Below are 25404 nucleotides of genomic sequence, written 5' to 3'. Positions count from 1 at the left end.
GGAGATACTTCCCTCCATGTGGGGACATAGAGGTTGGATACACCATGCTAGGAGATACTTCCCTCCATGTGGGGACATAGAGGTTGGATACACCATGCTAGGAGATACTTCCCTCCATGTGGGGACATAGAGGTTGGATACGCCATGCTAGGAGATACTTCCCTCCATGTGGGGACATAGAGGTTGCCTCTGTCCAAGGTTGGATACGCCATGCTAGGAGATACTTCCCTCCATGTGGGGACATAGAGGTTGGGTACGCCATGCTAGGAGATACTTCCCTCCATGTGGGGACATAGAGGTTGCCTCTGTCCAAGGTTGGATACGTCATGCTAGGAGATACTTCCCTCCATGTGGGGACATAGAGGTTGCCTCTGTCCAAGGTTGGATACGCCATGCTAGGAGATACTTCCCTCCATGTGGGGACATAGAGGTTGGGTACGCCATGCTAGGAGATACTTCCCTCCATGTGGGGACATAGAGGTTGGATACACCATGCTAGGAGATACTTCCCTCCATGTGGGGACATAGAGGTTGGATACGCTATGCTAGGAGATACTTCCCTCCATGTGGGGACATAGAGGTTGGATACGCCATGCTAGGAGATACTTCCCTCCATGTGGGGACATAGAGGTTGGATACGCCATGCTAGGAGATACTTCCCTCCATGTGGGGACATAGAGGTTGTCTCTGTCCAAGGTTGGATACACCATGCTAGGAGATACTTCCCTCCATGTGGGAACATAGAGGTTGGATACACCATGCTAGGAGATACTTCCCTCCATGTGGGGACATAGAGGTTGGATACGCCATGCTAGGAGATACTTCCCTCCATGTGGGGACATAGAGGTTGGATACGCCATGCTAGGAGATACTTCCCTCCATGTGGGGACATAGAGGTTGGATACGCCATGCTAGGAGATACTTCCCTCCATGTGGGGACATAGAGGTTGTCTCTGTCCAAGGTTGGATACACCATGCTAGGAGATACTTCCCTCCATGTGGGGACATAGAGGTTGGATACACCATGCTAGGAGATACTTCCCTCCATGTAGGGACATAGAGGTTGGATACACCATGCTAGGAGATACTTCCCTCCATGTGGGGACATAGAGGTTGGATACACCATGCTAGGAGATACTTCCCTCCATGTGGGGACATAGAGGTTGGATACGCCATGCTAGGAGATACTTCCCTCCATGTGGGGACATAGAGGTTGCCTCTGTCCAAGGTTGGATACGCCATGCTAGGAGATACTTCCCTCCATGTGGGGACATAGAGGTTGCCTCTGTCCAAGGTTGGATACACCATGCTAGGAGATACTTCCCTCCATGTGGGGACATAGAGGTTGCCTCTGTCCAAGGTTGGATACGTCATGCTAGGAGATACTTCCCTCCATGTGGGGACACAGAGGTTGGATACACCATGCTAGGAGATACTTCCCTCCATGTGGGGACATAGAGGTTGGATACGCTATGCTAGGAGATACTTCCCTCCATGTGGGGACATAGAGGTTGGGTACACCATGCTAGGAGATACTTCCCTCCATGTGGGGACATAGAGGTTGCCTCTGTCCAAGGTTGGATACGTCATGCTAGGAGATACTTCCCTCCATGTGGGGACATAGAGGTTGCCTCTGTCCAAGGATGGATACGCCATGCTAGGAGATACTTCCCTCCATGTGTGGACATAGAGGTTGGATACACCATGCTAGGAGATACTTCCCTCCATGTGGGGACATAGAGGTTGTCTCTGTCCAAGGTTGGATACACCATGCTAGGAGATACTTCCCTCCATGTGGGGACATAGAGGTTGGATACACCATGCTAGGAGATACTTCCCTCCATGTGGGGACATAGAGGTTGGATACACCATGGTAGGAGATACTTCCCTCCATGTGGGGACATAGAGGTTGGATACGCCATGCTAGGAGATACTTCCCTCCATGTGGGGACATAGAGGTTGGATACACCATGCTAGGAGATACTTCCCTCCATGTGGAGACATAGAGGTTGGATACACCATGCTAGGAGATACTTCCCTCCATGTGGGGACATAGAGGTTAGATACGCCATGCTAGGAGATACTTCCCTCCATGTGGGGACATAGAGGTTGGATACGCCATGCTAGGAGATACTTCCCTCCATGTGGGGACATAGAGGTTGCCTCTGTCCAAGGTTGGATACGTCATGCTAGGAGATACTTCCCTCCATGTGGGGACATAGAGGTTGCCTCTGTCCAAGGATGGATACGCCATGCTAGGAGATACTTCCCTCCATGTGTGGACATAGAGGTTGGATACACCATGCTAGGAGATACTTCCCTCCATGTGGGGACATAGAGGTTGTCTCTGTCCAAGGTTGGATACACCATGCTAGGAGATACTTCCCTCCATGTGGGGACATAGAGGTTGGATACACCATGCTAGGAGATACTTCCCTCCATGTGGGGACATAGAGGTTGGATACACCATGGTAGGAGATACTTCCCTCCATGTGGGGACATAGAGGTTGGATACGCCATGCTAGGAGATACTTCCCTCCATGTGGAGACATAGAGGTTGGATACACCATGCTAGGAGATACTTCCCTCCATGTGGAGACATAGAGGTTGGATACACCATGCTAGGAGATACTTCCCTCCATGTGGGGACATAGAGGTTAGATACGCCATGCTAGGAGATACTTCCCTCCATGTGGGGACATAGAGGTTGGATACGCCATGCTAGGAGATACTTCCCTCCATGTGGGGACATAGAGGTTGGATACACCATGCTAGGAGATACTTCCCTCCATGTGGGGACATAGAGGTTGGATACACCATGCTAGGAGATACTTCCCTCCATGTGGGGACATAGAGGTTGGATACGCCATGCTAGGAGATACTTCCCTCCATGTGGGGACATAGAGGTTGGATACACCATGCTAGGAGATACTTCCCTCCATGTGGGGACATAGAGGTTGGATACGCCATGCTAGGAGATACTTCCCTCCATGTGGGGACATAGAGGTTGGATACACCATGCTAGGAGATACTTCCCTCCATGTGGGGACATAGAGGTTGGATACACCATGCTAGGAGATACTTCCCTCCATGTGGGGACATAGAGGTTGGATACACCATGCTAGGAGATACTTCCCTCCATGTGGGGACATAGAGGTTGGATAAACCATGCTAGGAGATACTTCCCTCCATGTGGGGACATAGAGGTTGGATACACCATGCTAGGAGATACTTCCCTCCATGTGGGGACATAGAGGTTGGATACACCATGCTAGGAGATACTTCCCTCCATGTGGGGACATAGAGGTTGAATACACCATGCTAGGAGATACTTCCCTCCATGTGGGGACATAGAGGTTGGATACACCATGCTAGGAGATACTTCCCTCCATGTGGGGACATAGAGGTTGGATACACCATGCTAGGAGATACTTCCCTCCATGTGGGGACATAGAGGTTGAATACACCATGCTAGGAGATACTTCCCTCCATGTGGGGACATAGAGGTTGGACAAGCCATGCTAGGAGATACTTCCCTCCATGTGGGGACATAGAGGTTGGATACGCCATGCTAGGAGATACTTCCCTCTGTAAGTCGCTCTGGATAAGAGCGTCTGCTAAATGACTTAAATGTAAATGCTAGAGGTTGGACAAGCCATGCTAGGAGATACTTAAATGTAAACATAGAGGTTGGATACGCCATGCTAGGAGATACTTCCCTCCATGTGGGGACATAGAGGTTGGATACACCATGCTAGGAGATACTTCCCTCCATGTGGGGACATAGAGGTTGGATACGCCATGCTAGGAGATACTTCCCTCCATGTGGGGACATAGAGGTTGGATACGCCATGCTAGGAGATACTTCCCTCCATGTGGGGACATAGAGGTTGGATACACCATGCTAGGAGATACTTCCCTCCATGTGGGGACATAGAGGTTGGATACACCATGCTAGGAGATACTTCCCTCCATGTGGGGACATAGAGGTTGGACACGCCATGCTAGGAGATACTTCCCTCCATGTGGGGACATAGAGGTTGGATACACCATGCTAGGAGATACTTCCCTCCATGTGGGGACATAGAGGTTGTCTCTGTCCAAGGTTGGATACACCATGCTAGGAGATACTTCCCTCCATGTGGGGACATAGAGGTTGTCTCTGTCCAAGGTTGGACACACCATGCTAGGAGATACTTCCCTCCATGTGGGGACATAGAGGTTGGATACACCATGCTAGGAGATACTTCCCTCCATGTGGGGACATAGAGGTTGGATACGCCATGCTAGGAGATACTTCCCTCCATGTGGGGACATAGAGGTTGGATACGCCATGCTAGGAGATACTTCCCTCCATGTGGGGACATAGAGGTTGGATACACAATGTTAGGAGATACTTCCCTCCATGTGGGGACATAGGGGTTGGATACGCCATGCTAGGAGATACTTCCCTCCATGTGGGGACATAGAGGTTGGATACGCCATGCTAGGAGATACTTCCCTCCATGTGGGGACATAGAGGTTGGATACACCATGCTAGGAGATACTTCCCTCCATGTGGGGACATAGAGGTTGGATACACCATGCTAGGAGATACTTCCCTCCATGTGGGGACATAGAGGTTGGACACGCCATGCTAGGAGATACTTCCCTCCATGTGGGGACATAGAGGTTGGACACACCATGCTAGGAGATACTTCCCTCCATGTGGGGACATAGAGGTTGGATACACCATGCTAGGAGATACTTCCCTCCATGTGGGGACATAAATGTTGCCTCTGTCCAAGGTTGGATACACCATGCTAGGAGATACTTCCCTCCATGTGGGGACATAGAGGTTGTCTCTGTCCAAGGTTGGATACACCATGCTAGGAGATACTTCCCTCCATGTGGGGACATAGAGGTTGCCTCTGTCCAAGGTTGGATACACCATGTTAGGAGATACTTCCCTCCATGTGGGGACATAGAGGTTGGATACACCATGCTAGGAGATACTTCCCTCCATGTGGGGACATAGAGGTTGGATACACCATGCTAGGAGATACTTCTCTCCATGTGGGGACATAGAGGTTGGATACACCATGCTAGGAGATACTTCCATCCATGTGGGGACATAGAGGTTGCCTCTGTCCAAGGTTGGATACACCATGCTAGGAGATACTTCCCTCCATGTGGGGACATAGAGGTTGGATACACCATGCTAGGAGATACTTCCCTCCATGTGGGGACATAGAGGTTGGATACGCCATGCTAGGAGATACTTCCCTCTGTAAGTCGCTCTGGATAAGAGCGTCTGCTAAATGACTTAAATGTAAATGTAATAGAGGTTGGACACGCCATGCTAGGAGATACTTCCCTCCATGTGGGGACATAGAGGTTGGACACGACATGCTAGGAGATACTTCCCTCCATGTGGGGACATAGAGGTTGGATACACCATGCTAGGAGATACTTCCCTCCATGTGGGGACATAGAGGTTGGATACACCATGCTAGGAGATACTTCCCTCCATGTGGGGACATAGAGGTTGGATACGCCATGCTAGGAGATACTTCCCTCCATGTGGGGACATAGAGGTTGGATACGCCATGCTAGGAGATACTTCCCTCCATGTGGGGACATAGAGGTTGGATACACCATGCTAGGAGATACTTCCCTCCATGTGGGGACATAGGTTGGATACACCATGCTGAGATACTTCCCTCCATGTGGGGACATAGAGGTTGGCCATGCTAGGAGATACTTCCCTCCATGTGGGGACATAGAGGTTGGACACGCCATGCTAGGAGATACTTCCCTCCATGTGGGGACATAGATGTTGCCTCTGTCCAAGGTTGGATACACCATGCTAGGAGATACTTCCCTCCATGTGGGGACATAGAGGTTGTCTCTGTCCAAGGTTGGATACACCATGCTAGGAGATACTTCCCTCCATGTGGGGACATAGAGGTTGCCTCTGTCCAAGGTTGGATACACCATGTTAGGAGATACTTCCCTCCATGTGGGGACATAGAGGTTGGATACACCATGCTAGGAGATACTTCCCTTCATGTGGGGACATAGAGGTTGGATACACCATGCTAGGAGATACTTCTCCATGTGGGGACATAGAGGTTGGATACACCATGCTAGGAGATACTTCCATCCATGTGGGGACATAGAGGTTGCCTCTGTCCAAGGTTGGATACACCATGCTAGGAGATACTTCCATCCATGTGGGGACATAGAGGTTGCCTCTGTCCAAGGTTGGATACACCATGCTAGGAGATACTTCCCTCCATGTGGGGACATAGAGGTTGGATACACCATGCTAGGAGATACTTCCCTCCATGTGGGGACATAGAGGTTGGATACACCATGCTAGGAGATACTTCCCTCCATGTGGGGACATAGAGGTTGGATACACCATGCTAGGAGATACTTCCCTCCATGTGGGGACATAGAGGTTGGATACACCATGCTAGGAGATACTTCCATCCATGTGGGGACATAGAGGTTGCCTCTGTCCAAGGTTGGATACACCATGCTAGGAGATACTTCCCTCCATGTGGGGACATAGAGGTTGGATACACCATGCTAGGAGATACTTCCCTCCATGTGGGGACATAGAGGTTGGATACGCCATGCTAGGAGATACTTCCCTCCATGTGGGGACATAGAGGTTGGATACGCCATGCTAGGAGATACTTCCCTCCATGTGGGGACATAGAGGTTGGATACACCATGCTAGGAGATACTTCCCTCCATGTGGGGACATAGAGGTTGTCTCTGTCCAAGGTTGGATACACCATGCTAGGAGATACTTCCCTCCATGTGGGGACATAGAGGTTGTCTCTGAGGTTGGATACACCATGCTAGGAGATACTTCCCTCCATGTGGGGACATAGAGGTTGGATACGCCATGCTAGGAGATACTTCCCTCCATGTAAGGACATAAGAGGTCTGCTAAATGACTTAAATGTAAATGTAATAGAGGTTGGACACGCCATGCTAGGAGATACTTCCCTCCATGTGGGGACATAGAGGTTGGATACGCCATGCTAGGAGATACTTCCCTCCATGTGGGGACATAGAGGTTGGATACACCATGCTAGGAGATACTTCCCTCCATGTGGGGACATAGAGGTTGGATACACCATGCTAGGAGATACTTCCCTCCATGTGGGGACATAGAGGTTGGATACGCCATGCTAGGAGATACTTCCCTCCATGTGGGGACATAGAGGTTGGATACGCCATGCTAGGAGATACTTCCCTCCATGTGGGGACATAGAGGTTGGATACACCATGCTAGGAGATACTTCCCTCCATGTGGGGACATAGAGGTTGGATACACCATGCTAGGAGATACTTCCCTCCATGTGGGGACATAGAGGTTGACACCATGCTAGGAGATACTTCCCTCCATGTGGGGACATAGAGGTTGGACACACCATGCTAGGAGATACTTCCCTCCATGTGGGGACATAGAGGTTGGATACACCATGCTAGGAGATACTTCCCTCCATGTGGGGACATAGAGGTTGGATACACCATGCTAGGAGATACTTCTCTCCATGTGGGGACATAGAGGTTGGATACACCATGCCAGGAGATACTTCCCTCCATGTGGGGACATAGAGGTTGCCTCTGTCCAAGGGATACACCATGCTAGGAGATACTTCCCTCCATGTGGGGACATAGAGGTTGGATACACCATGCTAGGAGATACTTCCCTCCATGTGGGGACATAGAGGTTGGATACACCATGCTAGGAGATACTTCCCTCCATGTGGGGACATAGAGGTTGGATACGCCATGCTAGGAGATACTTCCCTCCATGTGGGGACATAGAGGTTGGATACGCCATGCTAGGAGATACTTCCCTCCATGTGGGGACATAGAGGTTGGATACACCATGCTAGGAGATACTTCCCTCCATGTGGGGACATAGAGGTTGGATACACCATGCTAGGAGATACTTCCCTCCATGTGGGGACATAGAGGTTGGATACACCATGCTAGGAGATACTTCCCTCCATGTGGGGACATAGAGGTTGGATACACCATGCTAGGAGATACTTCCCTCCATGTGGGGACATAGAGGTTGGATACACCATGCTAGGAGATACTTCCCTCCATGTGGGGACATAGAGGTTGGATACACCATGCTAGGAGATACTTCCCTCCATGTGGGGACATAAATGTTGCCTCTGTCCAAGGTTGGATACACCATGCTAGGAGATACTTCCCTCCATGTGGGGACATAGAGGTTGTCTCTGTCCAAGGTTGGATACACCATGCTAGGAGATACTTCCCTCCATGTGGGGACATAGAGGTTGCCTCTGTCCAAGGTTGGATACACCATGCTAGGAGATACTTCCCTCCATGTGGGGACATAGAGGTTGGATACACCATGCTATGCTAGGAGATACTTCCCTCCATGTGGGGACATAGAGGTTGGATACACCATGCTAGGAGATACTTCCCTCCATGTGGGGACATAGAGGTTGGATACACCATGCTAGGAGATACTTCCATCCATGTGGGGACATAGAGGTTGCCTCTGTCCAAGGTTGGATACACCATGCTAGGAGATACTTCCCTCCATGTGGGGACATAGAGGTTGGATACACCATGCTAGGAGATACTTCCCTCCATGTGGGGACATAGAGGTTGGATACGCCATGCTAGGAGATACTTCCCTCCTGGGGACAAGTCGCTCTGGATGTGCTAAATGACTTAAATGTAAATGTACATAGAGGTTGGATACACCATGCTAGGAGATACTTCCCTCCATGTGGGGACATAGAGGTTGGACACGACATGCTAGGAGATACTTCCCTCCATGTGGGGACATAGAGGTTGGATACACCATGCTAGGAGATACTTCCCTCCATGTGGGGACATAGAGGTTGGATACACCATGCTAGGAGATACTTCCCTCCATGTGGGGACATAGGGGTTGGATACGCCATGCTAGGAGATACTTCCCTCCATGTGGGGACATAGAGGTTGGATACGCCATGCTAGGAGATACTTCCCTCCATGTGGGGACATAGAGGTTGGATACACCATGCTAGGAGATACTTCCCTCCATGTGGGGACATAGAGGTTGGATACACCATGCTAGGAGATACTTCCCTCCATGTGGGGACATAGAGGTTGGACACGCCATGCTAGGAGATACTTCCCTCCATGTGGGGACATAGAGGTTGGACACGCCATGCTAGGAGATACTTCCCTCCATGTGGGGACATAGATGTTGCCTCTGTCCAAGGTTGGATACACCATGCTAGGAGATACTTCCCTCCATGTGGGGACATAGAGGTTGTCTCTGTCCAAGGTTGGATACACCATGCTAGGAGATACTTCCCTCCATGTGGGGACATAGAGGTTGCCTCTGTCCAAGGTTGGATACACCATGTTAGGAGATACTTCCCTCCATGTGGGGACATAGAGGTTGGATACACCATGCTAGGAGATACTTCCCTTCATGTGGGGACATAGAGGTTGGATACACCATGCTAGGAGATACTTCTCTCCATGTGGGGACATAGAGGTTGGATACACCATGCTAGGAGATACTTCCATCCATGTGGGGACATAGAGGTTGCCTCTGTCCAAGGTTGGATACACCATGCTAGGAGATACTTCCATCCATGTGGGGACATAGAGGTTGCCTCTGTCCAAGGTTGGATACACCATGCTAGGAGATACTTCCCTCCATGTGGGGACATAGAGGTTGGATACACCATGCTAGGAGATACTTCCCTCCATGTGGGGACATAGAGGTTGGATACACCATGCTAGGAGATACTTCCCTCCATGTGGGGACATAGAGGTTGGATACACCATGCTAGGAGATACTTCCCTCCATGTGGGGACATAGAGGTTGGATACACCATGCTAGGAGATACTTCTCTCCATGTGGGGACATAGAGGTTGGATACACCATGCTAGGAGATGGGGACATAGAGGTTGCCTCTGTCCAAGGTTTCATGCTAGGAGATACTTCCCTCCATGTGGGGACATAGAGGTTGCCATCTGATACTTCATGTGGGGACAAGGTTGGATACACCATGCTAGGAGATACTTCCCTCCATGTGGGGACATAGAGGTTGGATACACCATGCTAGGAGATACTTCCCTCCATGTGGGGACATAGAGGTTGGATACGCCATGCTAGGAGATACCTCCCTCCATGTGGGGACATAGAGGTTGGATACGCCATGCTAGGAGATACTTCCCTCCATGTGGGGACATAGAGGTTGGATACACCATGCTAGGAGATACTTCCTCCATGTGGGGACATAGAGGTTGGATACTCATGCTAGGAGATACACCATGGGGACATAGTGGGGTTGGATACACCATGCTAGGAGATACTTCCCTCCATGTGGGGACATAGAGGGTTGGATACACCATGCTAGGAGATACTTCCCTCCATGTGGGGACATAGAGGTTGGATACGCCATGCTAGGAGATACTTCCTCCATGTGGGGACATAGAGGTTGGATACACCATGCTAGGAGATACTTCCCTCCATGTGGGGACATAGAGGTTGATACACCATGCTAGAGTTACACCATTCCTTCCCTCCATGTGGGGACATAGATACACCATGCTAGAGATACTTCCCTCCATGTGGGGACATAGAGGTTGGATAACCATGCTATGCTAGGAGATACTTCCCTCCATGTGGGGACATAGAGGGATACACCATGCTAGGAGATACTTCCTCCATGTGGGGACATAGATGTTGCCTCTGTCCAAGGTTGGATACACCATGCTAGGAGATACTTCCCTCCATGTGGGGACATAGAGGTTGGATACACCATGCTAGGAGATACTTCCCTCCATGTGGGGACATAGAGAGGTTGGATACACCATGCTAGGAGATACTTCCCTCCATGTGGGGACATAGAGGTTGATACACCATGCTAGGAGATACTTCCCCATGTGGGGACATAGAGGTTGGATACACCATGCTAGGAGATACTTCCTCCATTGGGGACATAGAGGTTGGATACACCATGCTAGGAGATACTTCCCTCCATGTGGGGACATAGAGGTTGGATACACCATGCTAGGAGATACTTCCCTCCATGTGGGGACATAGAGGTTGGATACACCATGCTAGGAGATACTTCCCTCCATGTGGGGACATGGGTTGGACACCATGCTAGGGTCCATGTGGGGACATAGAGGTTGGATACACCATGCTAGGAGATACTTCCTCCATGTGGGGACATAGAGGTTGTCTCTGTCCAAGGTTGGATACACCATGCTAGGAGATACTTCCCTCCATGTGGGGACATAGAGGTTGGATACACCATGCTAGGAGATACTTCCTCCATGTGGGGACATAGAGGTTGGATACACCATGCTAGGAGATACTTCCCTCCATGTGGGGACATAGAGGTTGGATACACCATGCTAGGAGATACTTCCCTCCATGTGGGGACATAGAGGTTGGATACACCATGCTAGGAGATACTTCCCTCCATGTGGGGACATAGAGGTTGGATACACCATGCTAGGAGATACTTCCTCCATGTGGGGACATAGAGGTTGGATACACCATGCTAGGAGATACTTCCCTCCATGTGGGGACATAGAGGTTGGATACACCATGCTAGGAGATACTTCCCCATGTGGGGACATAGAGGTTGGATACACCATGCTAGGAGATACTTCCCTCCATGTGGGGACATAGAGGTTGGATACACCATGCTAGGAGATACTTCCCTCCATGTGGGGACATAGAGGTTGGATACACAATGCTAGGAGATACTTCCCTCCATGTGGGGACATAGGGGTTGGATACACCATGCTAGGAGATACTTCCCTCATGTGGGGACATGTGGGGACATAGAGGTTGGATACACCATGCTAGGAGATACTTCCCTCCATGTGGGGACATAGAGGGCCTCTTGGATACACCATGCTAGGAGATACTTCCCTCCATGTGGGGACATAGAGGGGACATCCATGTGGGGACAGATACCATTCCCTCCATGTGGGGACATAGAGGTTGGATACGCCATGCTAGGAGATACTTCCCTCCATGTGGGGACATAGAGGTTGGATACACCATGCTAGGAGATACTTCCCTCCATGTGGGGACATAGAGGTTGGATACACCATGCTAGGAGATACTTCCCTCCATGTGGGGACATAGAGGTTGGACACGCCATGCTAGGAGATACTTCCCTCCATGTGGGGACATAGAGGTTGGACACACCATGCTAGGAGATACTTCCCTCCATGTGGGGACATAGAGGTTGGACACACCATGCTAGGAGATACTTCCCTCCATGTGGGGACATAGAGGTTGGATACACCATGCTAGGAGATACTTCCCTCCATGTGGGGACATAAATGTTGCCTCTGTCCAAGGTTGGATACACCATGCTAGGAGATACTTCCCTCCATGTGGGGACATAGAGGTTGTCTCTGTCCAAGGTTGGATACACCATGCTAGGAGATACTTCCCTCCATGTGGGGACATAGAGGTTGCCTCTGTCCAAGGTTGGATACACCATGTTAGGAGATACTTCCCTCCATGTGGGGACATAGAGGTTGGATACACCATGCTAGGAGATACTTCCCTCCATGTGGGGACATAGAGGTTGGATACACCATGCTAGGAGATACTTCTCTCCATGTGGGGACATAGAGGTTGGATACACCATGCTAGGAGATACTTCCATCCATGTGGGGACATAGAGGTTGCCTCTGTCCAAGGTTGGATACACCATGCTAGGAGATACTTCCCTCCATGTGGGGACATAGAGGTTGGATACACCATGCTAGGAGATACTTCCCTCCATGTGGGGACATAGAGGTTGGATACGCCATGCTAGGAGATACTTCCCTCTGTAAGTCGCTCTGGATAAGAGCGTCTGCTAAATGACTTAAATGTAAATGTAATAGAGGTTGGACACGCCATGCTAGGAGATACTTCCCTCCATGTGGGGACATAGAGGTTGGACACGACATGCTAGGAGATACTTCCCTCCATGTGGGGACATAGAGGTTGGATACACCATGCTAGGAGATACTTCCCTCCATGTGGGGACATAGAGGTTGGATACACCATGCTAGGAGATACTTCCCTCCATGTGGGGACATAGGGGTTGGATACGCCATGCTAGGAGATACTTCCCTCCATGTGGGGACATAGAGGTTGGATACGCCATGCTAGGAGATACTTCCCTCCATGTGGGGACATAGAGGTTGGATACACCATGCTAGGAGATACTTCCCTCCATGTGGGGACATAGAGGTTGGATACACCATGCTAGGAGATACTTCCCTCCATGTGGGGACATAGAGGTTGGACACGCCATGCTAGGAGATACTTCCCTCCATGTGGGGACATAGAGGTTGGACACGCCATGCTAGGAGATACTTCCCTCCATGTGGGGACATAGATGTTGCCTCTGTCCAAGGTTGGATACACCATGCTAGGAGATACTTCCCTCCATGTGGGGACATAGAGGTTGTCTCTGTCCAAGGTTGGATACACCATGCTAGGAGATACTTCCCTCCATGTGGGGACATAGAGGTTGCCTCTGTCCAAGGTTGGATACACCATGTTAGGAGATACTTCCCTCCATGTGGGGACATAGAGGTTGGATACACCATGCTAGGAGATACTTCCCTTCATGTGGGGACATAGAGGTTGGATACACCATGCTAGGAGATACTTCTCTCCATGTGGGGACATAGAGGTTGGATACACCATGCTAGGAGATACTTCCATCCATGTGGGGACATAGAGGTTGCCTCTGTCCAAGGTTGGATACACCATGCTAGGAGATACTTCCATCCATGTGGGGACATAGAGGTTGCCTCTGTCCAAGGTTGGATACACCATGCTAGGAGATACTTCCCTCCATGTGGGGACATAGAGGTTGGATACACCATGCTAGGAGATACTTCCCTCCATGTGGGGACATAGAGGTTGGATACACCATGCTAGGAGATACTTCCCTCCATGTGGGGACATAGAGGTTGGATACACCATGCTAGGAGATACTTCTCTCCATGTGGGGACATAGAGGTTGGATACACCATGCTAGGAGATACTTCCATCCATGTGGGGACATAGAGGTTGCCTCTGTCCAAGGTTGGATACACCATGCTAGGAGATACTTCCCTCCATGTGGGGACATAGAGGTTGGATACACCATGCTAGGAGATACTTCCCTCCATGTGGGGACATAGAGGTTGGATACGCCATGCTAGGAGATACTTCCCTCCATGTGGGGACATAGAGGTTGGATACGCCATGCTAGGAGATACTTCCCTCCATGTGGGGACATAGAGGTTGGATACACCATGCTAGGAGATACTTCCCTCCATGTGGGGACATAGAGGTTGTCTCTGTCCAAGGTTGGATACACCATGCTAGGAGATACTTCCCTCCATGTGGGGACATAGAGGTTGTCTCTGTCCAAGGTTGGATACACCATGCTAGGAGATACTTCCCTCCATGTGGGGACATAGAGGTTGGATACGCCATGCTAGGAGATACTTCCCTCTGTAAGTCGCTCTGGATAAGAGCGTCTGCTAAATGACTTAAATGTAAATGTAATAGAGGTTGGACACGCCATGCTAGGAGATACTTCCCTCCATGTGGGGACATAGAGGTTGGACACGCCATGCTAGGAGATACTTCCCTCCATGTGGGGACATAGAGGTTGGATACACCATGCTAGGAGATACTTCCCTCCATGTGGGGACATAGAGGTTGGATACACCATGCTAGGAGATACTTCCCTCCATGTGGGGACATAGGGGTTGGATACGCCATGCTAGGAGATACTTCCCTCCATGTGGGGACATAGAGGTTGGATACGCCATGCTAGGAGATACTTCCCTCCATGTGGGGACATAGAGGTTGGATACGCCATGCTAGGAGATACTTCCCTCCATGTGGGGACATAGAGGTTGGATACACCATGCTAGGAGATACTTCCCTCCATGTGGGGACATAGAGGTTGGACACGCCATGCTAGGAGATACTTCCCTCCATGTGGGGACATAGAGGTTGGACACACCATGCTAGGAGATACTTCCCTCCATGTGGGGACATAGAGGTTGGATACACCATGCTAGGAGATACTTCTCTCCATGTGGGGACATAGAGGTTGGATACACCATGCCAGGAGATACTTCCATCCATGTGGGGACATAGAGGTTGCCTCTGTCCAAGGTTGGATACACCATGCTAGGAGATACTTCCCTCCATGTGGGGACATAGAGGTTGGATACACCATGCTAGGAGATACTTCCCTCCATGTGGGGACATAGAGGTTGGATACGCCATGCTAGGAGATACTTCCCTCCATGTGGGGACATAGAGGTTGGATACGCCATGCTAGGAGATACTTCCCTCCATGTGGGGACATAGAGGTTGGATACACCATGCTAGGAGATACTTCCCTCCATGTGGGGACATAGAGGTTGTCTCTGTCCAAGGTTGGACACACCATGCTAGGAGATACTTCCCTCCATGTGGGGACAGAGAGGTTGTATACACCATGCTAGGAGGTACTTCCCTCCATGTGGGGACATAGAGGTTGGATACGCCATGCTAGGAGGTACTTCCCTCCATGTGGGGACATAGAGGTTGGATACGCCATGCTAGGAGGTACTTCCCTCCATGTTTGGCAAGAGAAAACGTATCTTGTGATGTGGACGAAGTATTGTGGCCAGACTCAGGCCGGAGAAGAGATGAAGCGTAGCTGCCCCCCCCCCTACCAATTCCTGGACTGCCCCCCCTTGGGACGCCACACACACAATTGTGTTCTTTACTGTATTCTAAAGAATATACTTTTGGTTTACATATGTTTATGGTTTTGTTGTATGCTACTGTATACAACAGTAATGTTGGCCTAATAAATATTTTCTGTTTCTACATTGCATTGGTGTTTACAGTGTACTTGTTACCCCTCTCAGCAGATGACTTTCACTGTAGAACATTGTATTGAAATGTAGATATAAGCCTATGAAAGACCAAAGAGCTTTAGATTTAGAACAACAGTGTTTACATGGTATATCCAGACATGTACTATTATGAAAGCAGTGTTTGCCATTTGATGCAAATGCTTCGTTCTGACATGTGTTTATGGCATTTTGAATGCAGTGTTACATTTTGAAGGAGATGTGAGGCATTTTGCATTTTGTGTGTGCAGTTTTGGGAATTGTGTGTAGAGTTTTGAAAAACGTTGGAAAAAACTGTAAACACTGTTTCCCATGCTTGTTCAATGAACCATAAACAATTAGTGAACATGCACCTGTGGAACGGTCGTTAAGACACTAACAGTTTACAGATGGTAGGCAATTAAGGTCACAGTTATGAAAGGACACTAAAGAGGCCTTTCTACTGACTCTGAAAAACACCAAAATAAAGATGCCCAGGGTCCCTGCTCATCTGTGTGAACGTGCCTTAGGCAGGCTGCAAGGAGGCATGAGGACTGCAGATGTGGCCAGGGCAATAAATTGCAATGTCTGTACTGTGAGACGCCTAAGACAGCGCTACAGGGAGACAGGACGGACAGCTGATCGTCCTCGCAGTGGCAGACCACGTGTAACAACACCTGCACAGGATCGGTACATCCGAACATCACACCTGCGGGACAGGTACAGGATGGCAACAACAACTGCCCGAGTTACACCAGGAACACACAAATCCCTCCATCACTGCTCAGACTGTCCGCTATAGGCTGAGAGAAGCTGGACTGAGGGTTTGTACAGACAGACAGACAGACAGACAGACAGACAGACAGACAGACAGACAGACAGACACAAATGTCAAATGCAACACATTGTCCCATGTTTACTGAGCTGAAATAAAAGATCCTAGAAATGTTCCATACGCACAAAAAGCTGATTTAAAACAATATGTTTCTTCTCCCTGTTATTGAACATTTCTCCTTTACCAAGATAATCATAATAGATACATCCACCTGTCAGGTGTGGCATATCTGGTGCTGGGGACAATAAAAGGCCACTCTAAAATGTGCAGTTTTGTCACACAACACAATGCACAGCGTGTGTGTCTGTGTGTGTGTGTGTGTGTATCTGTGCGTGTGTGTCTATGTGTGTGTATCTGTGCGTGTGTCTCTGCGTGTATGTGTCAGTGTGTGTGTCTGTGTGTGTGTATCTGTGCGTGTGTCTGTGTGTGTGTATGTGTGTATGTATGTGTCTATGTGTGTGCGTGTGCGTTTGTGCGTTTGTGCATGTGCGTGCGCGCGCGCGCGTGTGTGTGTGTGTGTGTGTGTGTATGTATGTGTCTATGTGCGCGCGTGTTCCTACCTGTGCTATCCTCGTAGACCACTGTTAGGCTCTTCCACTTGAAGAAAGTCACTATGTCCAGTATGGCTCTGGAGATTGCAGTGTATTCTGGGTAGAGGTTGATGTAAAATGTGTCTCTGTTGTCCACTGACGGGTGTTTCCAACGCGTCTGGATGTGGGGTACCTTAGTCGGGACGAACAATACAAGTTAAAATGTTCATTTAAATGTTTTCTCATTTCTAGTTTTTCTCCCCTACCTCATAATGTTGTAAACACAGCGTATAGCAAGATCGTGGTCGGGATCATCTGTAAATGTCCTCATGGTGTCATGCTATGGTGTCATGTCTTCATGGTGTCATGTCCTCATGGTGTCATGTCTTCATGGTGTCATGTCCTCATGGTGTCATGTCCTCATGGTGTCATGTCCTCATGGTGTCATGCTATGGTGTCATGTCCTCATGGTGTCATGCTATGGTGTCATGTCCTCATGGTGTCATGTCCTCATGGTGTCATGCTATGGTGTCATGTCCTCATGGTGTCATGTCCTCATGGTGTCATGCTATGGTGTCATGTCCTCATGGTGTCATGCTATGGTGTCATGTCCTCATGGTGTCATGTCCTCATGGTGTCATGCTATGGTGTCATGTCCTCATGGTGTCATGTCCTCATGGTGTCATGTCCTCTTGGTGTCATGTCTTCATGGTGTCATGTCCTCATGGTGTCATGTTATGGTGTCATGTCTTCATGGTGTCATCATGGTGTCATGTCCTCATGGTGTCATGTCTTCATGGTGTCATGTCCTCATGGTGTCATGTCTTCATGGTGTCATGTTATGGTGTCATGTCCTCATGGTGTCATGTCCTCATGGTGTCATGTCTTCATGGTGTCATGTCTTCATGGTGTCATGTCTTCATGGTGTCATGTCCTCATGGTGTCATGTCCTCATGGTGTCATGTCTTCATGGTGTCATGTCCTCATGGTGTCATGTCCTCATGGTGTCATGTCTTCATGGTGTCATGTCCTCATGGTGTCATGTCCTCATGGTGTCATGTTATGGTGTCATGTCCTCATGGTGTCATGTTATGGTGTCATGTCTTCATGGTGTCATGTTATGGTGTCATGTCCTCATGGTGTCATGTCCTCATGGTGTCATGTCCTCATGGTGTCATGTCCTCATGGTGTCATGTCTTCATGGTGTCATGTTATGGTGTCATGTCCTCATGGTGTCATGTCCTCATGGTGTCATGTCCTCATGGTGTCATGTTATGGTGTCATGTCTTCATGGTGTCATGTTATGGTGTCATGTCCTCATGGTGTCATGTCCTCATGGTGTCATGTCTTCATGGTGTCATGTCCTCATGGTGTCATGTCCTCATGGTGTCATGTCCTCATGGTGTCATGTTATGGTGTCATGTCTTCATGGTGTCATGTTATGGTGTCATGTCCTCATGGTGTCATGTCCTCATGGTGTCATGTCTTCATGGTGTCATGTCCTCATGGTGTCATGTCCTCATGGTGTCATGTCCTCATGGTGTCATGTCCTCATGGTGTCATGTCTTCATGGTGTCATGTCCTCATGGTGTCATGTCCTCATGGTGTCATGTTATGGTGTCATGTCTTCATGGTGTCATGTTATGGTGTCATGTCCTCATGGTGTCATGTCCTCATGGTGTCATGTCCTCATGGTGTCATGTCTTCATGGTGTCATGTCCTCATGGTGTCATGTCCTCATGTTGTCATGCTATGGTGTCATGTCCTCATGGTGTCATGTCCTCATGGTGTCATGTCTTCATGGTGTCATGTCTTCATGGTGTCATGTTATGGTGTCATGTTATGGTGTCATGTCTTCATGGTGTCATGTCCTCATGGTGTCATGTTATGGTGTCATGTCCTCATGGTGTCATGTCTTCATGGTGTCATGTTATGGTGTCATGTCTTCATGGTGTCATGTTATGGTGTCATGTCCTCATGGTGTCATGTTATGGTGTCATGTCCTCATGGTGTCATGTCCTCATGGTGTCATGTTATGGTGTCATGTCTTCATGGTGTCATGTTATGGTGTCATGTCTTCATGGTGTCATGTTATGGTGTCATGTCCTCATGGTGTCATGTTATGGTGTCATGTCCTCATGGTGTCATGTCTTCATGGTGTCATGTCCTCATGGTGTCATGTCTTCATGGTGTCATGTCCTCATGGTGTCATGTCCTCATGGTGTCATGTCTTCATGGTGTCATGTCCTCATGGTCATGTCTTCATGGTGTCATGTCTTCATGGTGTCATGTCATCATGGTGTCATGTCTTCATGGTGTCATGTTATGGTGTCATGTCTTCATGGTGTCATGTCCTCATGGTGTCATGTCTTCATGGTGTCATGTTATGGTGTCATGTCTTCATGGTGTCATGTTATGGTGTCATGTCCTCATGGTGTCATGTCTTCATGGTGTCATGTCTTCATGGTGTCATGTCTTCATGGTGTCATGTCTTCATGGTGTCATGTCCTCATGGTGTCATGTTATGGTGTCATGTCTTCATGGTGTCATGTCCTCATGGTGTCATGTCCTCATGGTGTCATGTTATGGTGTCATGTCTTCATGGTGTCATGTCCTCATGGTGTCATGTCTTCATGGTGTCATGGTGTCATGTCTTCATGGTGTCATGTTATGGTGTCCTCATGGTGTCATGTTATGGTGTCATGTCTTCATGGTGTCATGTCCTCATGGTGTCATGTCTTCATGGTGTCATGTCTTCATGGTGTCATGTTATGGTGTCATGTCTTCATGGTGTCATGTTATGGTGTCATGTCCTCATGGTGTCATGTCTTCATGGTGTCATGTCTTCATGGTGTCATGTTATGGTGTCATGTCCTCATGGTGTCATGTCCTCATGGTGTCATGTTATGGTGTCATGTTATGGTGTCATGTCCTCATGTCCTCATGGTGTCATGTTATGGTGTCATGTCTTCATGGTGTCATGTTATGGTGTCATGTCCTCATGGTGTCATGCAATGGTGTCATGTCCTCATGGTGTCATGTCCTCATGGTGTCATGCTATGGTGTCATGTCCTCATGGTGTCATGTCTTCATGGTGTCATGTCCTCATGGTGTTATGCTATGGTGTCATGTCCTCATGGTGTCATGTCCTCATGGTGTCATGTCATCATGGTGTCATGTCTTCATGGTGTCATGTCCTCATGGTGTCATGTCTTCATGGTGTCATGTCTTCATGGTGTCATGTCTTCATGGTGTCATGTCCTCATGGTGTCATGTTATGGTGTCATGTCCTCATGGAGTCATGTTATGGTGTCATGTCCTCATGGTGTCATGTTATGGTGTCATGTCCTCATGGTGTCATGTTATGGTGTCATGTCCTCATGGTGTCATGTTATGGTGTCATGTCCTCATGGTGTCATGTTATGGTGTCATGTCCTCATGGTGTCATGTTATGGTGTCATGTCCTCATGGTGTCATGTTATGGTGTCATGTCCTCATGGTGTCATGTTATGGTGTCATGTCCTCATGGTGTCATGTCCTCATGGTGTCATGTTATGGTGTCATGTCCTCATGGTGTCATGTCTTCATGGTGTCATGTCCTCATGGTGTCATGCTATGGTGTCATGTCCTCATGGTGTCATGTCCTCATGGTGTCATGTCATCATGGTGTCATGTCTTCATGGTGTCATGTCCTCATGGTGTCATGTCTTCATGGTGTCATGTCTTCATGGTGTCATGTGACATGGTGTCATGTCTTCATGGTGTCATGTTATGGTGTCATGTCCTCATGGTGTCATGTTATGGTGTCATGTCCTCATGGTGTCATGTTATGGTGTCATGTCCTCATGGTGTCATGTTATGGTGTCACGTCCTCATGGTGTCATGTTATGGTGTCATGTCCTCATGGTGTCATGTTATGGTGTCATGTCCTCATGGTGTCATGCTATGGTGTCATGTCTTCATGGTGTCATGTCCTCATGGTGTCATGTCCTCATGGTGTCATGTTATGGTGTCATGTCCTCATGGTGTCATGTCCTCATGGTGTCATGTCTTCATGGTGTCATGTTATGGTGTCATGTCTTCATGGTGTCATGTCCTCATGGTGTCATGTTATGGTGTCATGTCTTCATGGTGTCATGTCCTCATGGTGTCATGTCTTCATGGTGTCATGTCCTCATGGTGTCATGTCCTCATGGTGTCATGTTATGGTGTCATGTCTTCATGGTGTCATGTTATGGTGTCATGTCCTCATGGTGTCATGCTATGGTGTCATGTCTTCATGGTGTCATGTCCTCATGGTGTCATGTCCTCATGGTGTCATGTCCTCATGGTGTCATGTTATGGTGTCATGTCCTCATGGTGTCATGTCCTCATGGTGTCATGTCTTCATGGTGTCATGTTATGGTGTCATGTCTTCATGGTGTCATGTCCTCATGGTGTCATGTTATGGTGTCATGTCCTCATGGTGTCATGTCCTCATGGTGTCATGTCCTCATGGTGTCATGTCTTCATGGTGTCATGTCCTCATGGTGTCATGTCCTCATGTTGTCATGCTATGGTGTCATGTCCTCATGGTGTCATGTCCTCATGGTGTCATGTCTTCATGGTGTCATGTCTTCATGGTGTCATGTTATGGTGTCATGTTATGGTGTCATGTCTTCATGGTGTCATGTCCTCATGGTGTCATGTCTTCATGGTGTCATGTTATGGTGTCATGTCCTCATGGTGTCATGTTATGGTGTCATGTCCTCATGGTGTCATGTCTTCATGGTGTCATGTTATGGTGTCATGTCTTCATGGTGTCATGTCTTCATGGTGTCATGTTATGGTGTCATGTCCTCATGGTGTCATGTTATGGTGTCATGTCCTCATGGTGTCATGTCCTCATGGTGTCATGTCCTCATGGTGTCATGTTATGGTGTCATGTCTTCATGGTGTCATGTTATGGTGTCATGTTATGGTGTCATGTCCTCATGGTGTCATGTTATGGTGTCATGTCCTCATGGTGTCATGTCTTCATGGTGTCATGTCCTCATGGTGTCATGTCTTCATGGTGTCATGTCCTCATGGTGTCATGTCCTCATGGTGTCATGTCCTCATGGTCATGTCTTCATGGTGTCATGTCTTCATGGTGTCATGTCTTCATGGTGTCATGTTATGGTGTCATGTCTTCATGGTGTCATGTCCTCATGGTGTCATGTCTTCATGGTGTCATGTTATGGTGTCATGTCTTCATGGTGTCATGTTATGGTGTCATGTCCTCATGGTGTCATGTCTTCATGGTGTCATGTCTTCATGGTGTCATGTCCTCATGGTGTCATGTTATGGTGTCATGTCTTCATGGTGTCATGTCCTCATGGTGTCATGTCCTCATGGTGTCATGTTATGGTGTCATGTCTTCATGGTGTCATGTCCTCATGGTGTCATGTCTTCATGGTGTCATGGTGTCATGTCTTCATGGTGTCATGTTATGGTGTCCTCATGGTGTCATGTTATGGTGTCATGTCTTCATGGTGTCATGTCCTCATGGTGTCATGTCTTCATGGTGTCATGTCTTCATGGTGTCATGTTATGGTGTCATGTCTTCATGGTGTCATGTTATGGTGTCATGTCCTCATGGTGTCATGTCTTCATGGTGTCATGTCTTCATGGTGTCATGTTATGGTGTCATGTCCTCATGGTGTCATGTCCTCATGGTGTCATGTTATGGTGTCATGTTATGGTGTCATGTCCTCATGTCCTCATGGTGTCATGTTATGGTGTCATGTCTTCATGGTGTCATGTTATGGTGTCATGTCCTCATGGTGTCATGCAATGGTGTCATGTCCTCATGGTGTCATGTCCTCATGGTGTCATGCTATGGTGTCATGTCCTCATGGTGTCATGTCTTCATGGTGTCATGTCCTCATGGTGTTATGCTATGGTGTCATGTCCTCATGGTGTCATGTCCTCATGGTGTCATGTCATCATGGTGTCATGTCTTCATGGTGTCATGTCCTCATGGTGTCATGTCTTCATGGTGTCATGTCTTCATGGTGTCATGTCCTCATGGTGTCATGTTATGGTGTCATGTCCTCATGGAGTCATGTTATGGTGTCATGTCCTCATGGTGTCATGTTATGGTGTCATGTCCTCATGGTGTCATGTTATGGTGTCATGTCCTCATGGTGTCATGTTATGGTGTCATGTCCTCATGGTGTCATGTTATGGTGTCATGTCCTCATGGTGTCATGTTATGGTGTCATGTCCTCATGGTGTCATGTCCTCATGGTGTCATGTCTTCATGGTGTCATGTCTTCATGGTGTCATGTTATGGTGTCATGTTATGGTGTCATGTCTTCATGGTGTCATGTCCTCATGGTGTCATGTTATGGTGTCATCATGGTGTCATGTCTTCATGGTGTCATGTCCTCATGGTGTCATGTCCTCATGGTGTCATGTTATGGTGTCATGTCTTCATGGTGTCATGTCATCATGGTGTCATGTCCTCATGGTGTCATGTTATGGTGTCATCATGGTGTCATGTCTTCATGGTGTCATGTCCTCATGGTGTCATGTCTTCATGGTGTCATGTCATCATGGTGTCATGTCCTCATGGTGTCATATTATGGTGTCATGTCCTCATGGTGTCATGTTATGGTGTCATGTCCTCATGGTGTCATGTCTTCATGGTGTCATGTCCTCATGGTGTCATGTCCTCATGGTGTCATGTCCTCATGGTGTCATGTCCTCATGGTGTCATGTTATGGTGTCATGTCCTCATGGTGTCATGTCCTCATGGTGTCATGTCTTCATGGTGTCATGTTATGGTGTCATGTCTTCATGGTGTCATGTTATGGTGTCATGTCCTCATGGTGTCATGTCCTCATGGTGTCATGTTATGGTGTCATGTCCTCATGGTGTCATGTCCTCATGGTGTCATGTCTTCATGGTGTCATGTCCTCATGGTGTCATGCTATGGTGTCATGTCTTCATGGTGTCATGTCCTCATGGTGTCATGCTATGGTGTCATGTCCTCATGGTGTCATGTTATGGTGTCATGTCCTCATGGTGTCATGTCCTCATGGTGTCATGTCTTCATGGTGTCATGTCCTCATGGTGTCATGCTATGGTGTCATGTCTTCATGGTGTCATGTCCTCATGGTGTCATGTCCTCATGGTGTCATGTCCTCATGGTGTCATGTTATGGTGTCATGTTATGGTGTCATGTCCTCATGGTGTCATGTCCTCATGGTGTCATGTCTTCATGGTGTCATGTTAAGGTGTCATGTCTTCATGGTGTCATGTCCTCATGGTGTCATGTTATGGTGTCATGTCTTCATGGTGTCATGTCCTCATGGTGTCATGTCTTCATGGTGTCATGTCCTCATGGTGTCATGTCCTCATGGTGTCATGTTATGGTGTCATGTCTTCATGGTGTCATGTTATGGTGTCATGTCCTCATGGTGTCATGTCCTCATGGTGTCATGTCCTCATGGTGTCATGTCCTCATGTTGTCATGCTATGGTGTCATGTCCTCATGGTGTCATGTCCTCATGGTGTCATGTCTTCATGGTGTCATGTCTTCATGGTGTCATGTTATGGTGTCATGTTATGGTGTCATGTCTTCATGGTGTCATGTCCTCATGGTGTCATGTTATGGTGTCATGTCCTCATGGTGTCATGTTATGGTGTCATGTCCTCATGGTGTCATGTCTTCATGGTGTCATGTTATGGTGTCATGTCCTCATGGTGTCATGTTATGGTGTCATGTCCTCATGGTGTCATGTCCTCATGGTGTCATGTCCTCATGGTGTCATGTTATGGTGTCATGTCTTCATGGTGTCATGTTATGGTGTCATGTCTTCATGGTGTCATGTTATGGTGTCATGTCCTCATGGTGTCATGTTATGGTGTCATGACCTCATGGTGTCATGTCTTCATGGTGTCATGTCCTCATGGTGTCATGTCTTCATGGTGTCATGTCCTCATGGTGTCATGTCCTCATGGTGTCATGTCTTCATGGTGTCATGTCCTCATGGTCATGTCTTCATGGTGTCATGTCTTCATGGTGTCATGTCATCATGGTGTCATGTCTTCATGGTGTCATGTTATGGTGTCGTCTTCATGGTGTCATGTCCTCAT

General features: G+C 48.4%; 1 protein-coding gene across 3 annotated transcripts in view; it reads right to left on the bottom strand.

Annotated features, from left to right (window-relative positions):
• The window catches only part of grik1a (glutamate receptor, ionotropic, kainate 1a), a 151764-nt gene that overhangs the window by 86613 nt on the left and 39747 nt on the right, over nt 1-25404 (bottom strand). For all 3 annotated transcript variants that reach the window (XR_010460040.1, XM_065004980.1, XM_065004979.1), the window contains exon 4: nt 17311-17473. Coding sequence is in view for 2 of the 3 variants with exons in the window: in XM_065004980.1 (XP_064861052.1) it covers nt 17311-17473 (163 nt within the window). In the remaining variant the exon portion in view is untranslated. The remainder of the gene's footprint in view (nt 1-17310; nt 17474-25404) is intronic.

The sequence above is a fragment of the Oncorhynchus nerka genome, linkage group LG19, assembly GCF_034236695.1.
Source record: "Oncorhynchus nerka isolate Pitt River linkage group LG19, Oner_Uvic_2.0, whole genome shotgun sequence".
Lineage (NCBI taxonomy): Eukaryota > Metazoa > Chordata > Actinopteri > Salmoniformes > Salmonidae > Oncorhynchus > Oncorhynchus nerka.
The sequence above is the reverse complement of the archived record's forward strand: the minus strand, read 5'-3'. Positions and strand labels throughout refer to the sequence as shown.